Genomic DNA, 4,455 nt, shown 5'->3' with positions numbered 1-4,455 from the left:
TCCTGCTGAAGGCCACCCACCTGACCTCCCCACCCCACACTTTCCGCCTGGTAAATACAGGATATCCTGTCCAGGGCCCGAATCTGATGTAAGAGCCTGGATTCTGTGGAGAGGGAAGGCCCTCCCTCCCATTGCCTAGGCTGGGTAGGGAGCATGGCCCAGTCCTGGGTTGGGTTGAGTAGTAGACATGAAGCAGGATGGGGTTTTATTCTGGGTTAAATGTTAGCCAGACTGGCTGCTGTCTCCTTCCCTGCTCTCCCAGGCTGTTTTGGAGTCTGCTACCCCTGAACCCTGTGGGTAAAGAGAGGGTCCATTCCCCAGACCTCATTTCCAGACCAGGACTTAGAGGAAATAATTTCAGTCCTCCTCTTGGGTAGAGTGTGGGGACTTAAGGACATGAAAAAGGGTGTGTGGGGGAGCCCCATCCCCCTTTCCCATGAATCCAAGGAAGTCTTCGTGCCTGACAAGGGCCAAGACAGACCCAGATTGTCCTGGAACAGCCGCCACACCTCCTTCCCCAAAGCTCTTCAGAGATCCTGGAGAAGGCTCCCTTTTCTCCTGAGATCCGCATTCCCCTCCCTGCCTAGGACCCCAGTTGTTAATCTAGCCGGAAAGGCTGTTGTCTCTTCCCTTGTTGTCCACAGGGTTGGCTGAGTAGTGGGAGGCCTATGTGGCTCACTTAGGCTACCTTGCCATTTCTGTTTATTTGACCTCCAATACTAGCCACTTCTGAGAAGACAATACCCTCCTCTGCCTCTAACTGTTCCATTCTGTGACTGTCCTTCCATGCGATTATCACATTACTGAGCATTTTACTATGCACCTGCCAGCCTGCTAAACCCATGAAATGATTAGCTTTTTCATGTCATCATCATAACTGCACTAATTTTCGAATGAGGAAACTAGAGCTCAGAAAGGATAAGTAATTTAAATTTGCCCAAGGTCAGACCACTGGTAAATTAATGGTGGTGGTATGCCTTGGAGTCACTTCTGACTCATAGCTACCCAGCATAGGGTTTCTGAGACTGTAAATTTTTATGGGAGCAGAAAGTCTCATCTTTCTCCCATAAACAGCTAGTAGTCTCAAACTGTTGACCTTGAGGTTAGCAGCCCAACTCGTAACCACTACGCTACCAGAACTCCTTAGGTAAATCAATGGTGGTGCCCATATTTGAACTTAGGAATTTGACCTCTTCAGTATGGCTTCATGCTGCTCTAACTGTAAGGTTCTCATGTGCAGGGTTCTTACACAATAGCCAAGTGTAAGATCTGTAAAACAGAGATAAGGATAGTATCTCCCTCAAAGAACTGGTGTAAGAATCAGATGGGCATTAACAGATAAAGCACTTCATGTGGGGCCTGACCCTCAATAAGTTATTTTTGTTGTTCATACTATTAATTTTTGCTGTTAGTATCAAGAAGAGGGCCATGTACCTAGTGTAAGATCCACAGAGTGACTAGATGATGTTCTTCCATTTGTCAAGGAAGGGGATCGGGTGATGGTGTTGGTCCGGTCAGGGATGTGGCAGGAGGAGGTGACTGTACCCTCAGCCCAGACCTTCCTGATGCCGGAGACCATGACCTTTGAGGAAGCTGCTGCCTTGCTGGTCAATTACATCACAGCCTACATGGTTCTCTTTGACTTTGGCAACCTGAGGCCTGGACACAGTGTTTTGGTACACATGGCTGCAGGTAACTGGCCTCTTCCCTTTATCTCCTCTCCTCACCCCACCCAGATTCCCTTCTAGGCCCCTTTCCTGCAGCTTGGCTGAGCTGTCGTCATGACAACACCAGGCTGCTTTGGCCTGTGGTGCCCAGAAGCCTCTGGAGTGCTGTTGCCTTGGTAACATGCAGGCACCAGGTCCAGCCTAGTGTACTGTCCATATCATAGTGCCCTAGCCCAGCACCCCCTCCTCTCTACCTACCCTGCCCCACATTCTCAATCATGGAAATTGGATATGGGATGAGGGGGGATAGCCCAACCCAAAAATAAGGCAAGATGAGGGTTATAGCCTGGGTCCTTGTGAGGTTAGCCAGGCAGCTGCATATCTCCCACTGGGTGTCTCCACAGGGGGTGTGGGTATAGCAGCCCTGCAGCTGTGCCGTACAGTGGAGAATGTGACGGTGTTTGGAACAGCCTCAGCCAGCAAGCATGAGGTGCTGAAGGAGAATGGGGTCACATACCCCATCGATTACCACACAAGTGACTATGTGGATGAGATCAAGAAGGTCTCTCCTAAAGGTGAGGATCGGGGCATGTGAGGGGTATTGGATGTGGGGGACAGAGAGGGGCTCATTAATCTGCAGATCTTAAAGTTGTCCCCTGGTGTCCTCCCAACCCCCATCTCTGGCAGGAGTGGACATCATCATGGACCCTCTAGGTGGGTCAGACACCGCCAAGGCCTACAATCTTCTCAAACCCATGGGCAAAGTCATCACCTATGGTGAGTTTGGTGGACTGGGGAAGAAGACGGCTATCAGAGGAAGGAGGGTGGGGTTCAGGACGCCAGGCTTTTCAGTGGGAGAAGAGACAGGTTGTCGGGTGCTCTAGAGAGAGCAGCAGGTTGCACGTGGTCCTTGTGTGTTGGCATTCAGATTGCTTTCTTCTGGGTACAAGCTACTGTCTGTCTTTTTCACAACTTTTCATGCCAGTCATAGTTAGTCCTGTGTTTCCTCTGTGCTCCTCTTTGGGGATTGTTTGTGATGCAAAATCAACCAGTTTGTCTTCTCTCTGACCTACCCCATGGGCTTCCTGGGCAAACTGCATTTTCACGTGGAAAACGATTTCACACAAAAGATAAGTCACAGTTACAGCAAATTTGGGCTCAGTGGAAATCGGTGTAGGCCATAGAGCTAATAGGTCGAGGACTACCCTGTCACACTCTGGCACCGGTGTGGATACTTGCCAGGGGATTGCAGGGAGCAGGTGATAGATGCAAACATGCCAGGATGTAGCTAGCATCTGGCTTCACGGTGGTCTGTGCTGCTTCCCTCAGGAATGGCCAGCATGCTGACAGGCCCCAAGAGGAACCTGGTGGCCTTGGCCCGCACTTGGTGGAATCAGTTCAGTGTAACGGCGCTGCAGCTGCTGCAAGCCAACCGGGCTGTGTGTGGCTACCACCTGGGCTACCTGTTGGGTGAGGTGGAGCTGGTCAATAGTGTGGTGACCCGTCTGCTGGCTCTGTACAACCAGGGCCGCATCAAGCCCCACATCGACTCAGTCTGGCCCTTTGAGAAGGTGAGAAGATGTCTTCTGAGGGAGGGCCTGTCTGTAGGACTCCTTAAAGCTGGGGTCCTAAGAGGATTCCTGAGGAAGAGGAGGGCAAACTAGGCGGGCTCTTGTGGGGTCGGGATTGGATGGCTTTGGGAGCAGTCTTTTCTTCTTCTCATCCCTTCAGGTGACTGATGCCATGAAGCAGATGCAGGAGAAGAGGAATGTGGGCAAGGTCCTTCTGGTGCCTGGGCCAGAGAAGGAGAACTAGGGCGAGGGTCTGAGGGACCCTTGGGACCCTGGAAGGGGAAAGTTGGGAAGCCACATTCTGTTGACCATCATTCTCTCCATTCATCCTCTGTCCTAGTGCTCTGCCCCCCACCCCCACCCCAAGGTCTTTATGGTGGTGACCTCTTCCCTGACCTTTCTCTTTAGTCAGGGCTATCCCTCCCCCTTCCTGCCCTCTGAAGAGGTTGGGAAGTGATCACTTGGATATCTGGGCCCTGCCAAAGGGACAAGGAGGGTCAGAGATGGGCAGGAAGCACCCTGCCCCCCACCCTTGCCCTGGGTCTGCTGTGCTGCTTTTGTGCCAAGGTTAGCCAATCCCTACCTGTCCTGTTCTGTGTACTTCCGCCCCTGCCTCATCTCCCTTCCACCCTTGCCCCACCACCTCCCCAAAGAATTGAAATGTCAGCTCAGGATATGGGGGCCAGTCTGTGTGATTCCAGCATGTACCCATCTCCCCAGTGTCCTTTCACCCCCATGCCAACCAGTGCCACCCCTGAACTCTTGCATGGTCCTTCTGCCCCGACTTCTTAAGCACAAATGGGCTTTCTCCACTCTTAGCCAAGGTGGCCCTCTCACCAAGGCTGGAATCAGACCTCTCCCTAGGTCACGACTCTGTGGGAGGGACACAGAACCCCCTCCCCCGCTTCACTGAGTTCTCTGGATCTGTTCTCAGTGCCTTAGCAACGGAAACCTGTGCTTGTGTGCATGTGGGGGGGAGGGGGGTTCCTGTTCTCCCCAGTGCCTTCTCATTCTGGTGGAGCTGGGGTTTCACTCATCCCCAGTTCCACACCACTGCCAAAAATCTGTGTCCGTGCCAGTGAGGAGCAGGGCCCAGGTAGGAGGAGTCCCCCTCGCTGTGGTCTGTGCCATGTCCTATGTCTGGGGCTTTCTGTTGTCTATCGGTGGATGAAGAGGAAGAGGCGGAGAAGGTTTCTCAGCCTTGCAGATATGTGTGG

General features: G+C 52.5%; 1 protein-coding gene across 1 annotated transcript in view; it reads left to right on the top strand.

The window, feature by feature from the left end:
* The window catches only part of VAT1 (vesicle amine transport 1), a 5,359-nt gene extending 1,727 nt beyond the window's left edge, over positions 1–3,632 (top strand). Inside the window, exons 2-6 of the mRNA XM_006832698.1 lie at positions 1,485–1,692; positions 2,072–2,242; positions 2,355–2,444; positions 2,997–3,238; positions 3,399–3,632. Coding sequence (XP_006832761.1) covers positions 1,485–1,692; positions 2,072–2,242; positions 2,355–2,444; positions 2,997–3,238; positions 3,399–3,482 — 795 coding nt within the window. The 3' untranslated portion in view covers positions 3,483–3,632. The remainder of the gene's footprint in view (positions 1–1,484; positions 1,693–2,071; positions 2,243–2,354; positions 2,445–2,996; positions 3,239–3,398) is intronic.
* Positions 3,633–4,455: the final 823 nt, after the last annotated feature.

The sequence above is a fragment of the Chrysochloris asiatica genome, unplaced genomic scaffold (genome assembly GCF_000296735.1).
Source record: "Chrysochloris asiatica unplaced genomic scaffold, ChrAsi1.0 scaffold00007, whole genome shotgun sequence".
NCBI classification, from domain to species: Eukaryota; Metazoa; Chordata; class Mammalia; order Afrosoricida; family Chrysochloridae; genus Chrysochloris; species Chrysochloris asiatica.
The sequence above is the reverse complement of the archived record's forward strand: the minus strand, read 5'-3'. Positions and strand labels throughout refer to the sequence as shown.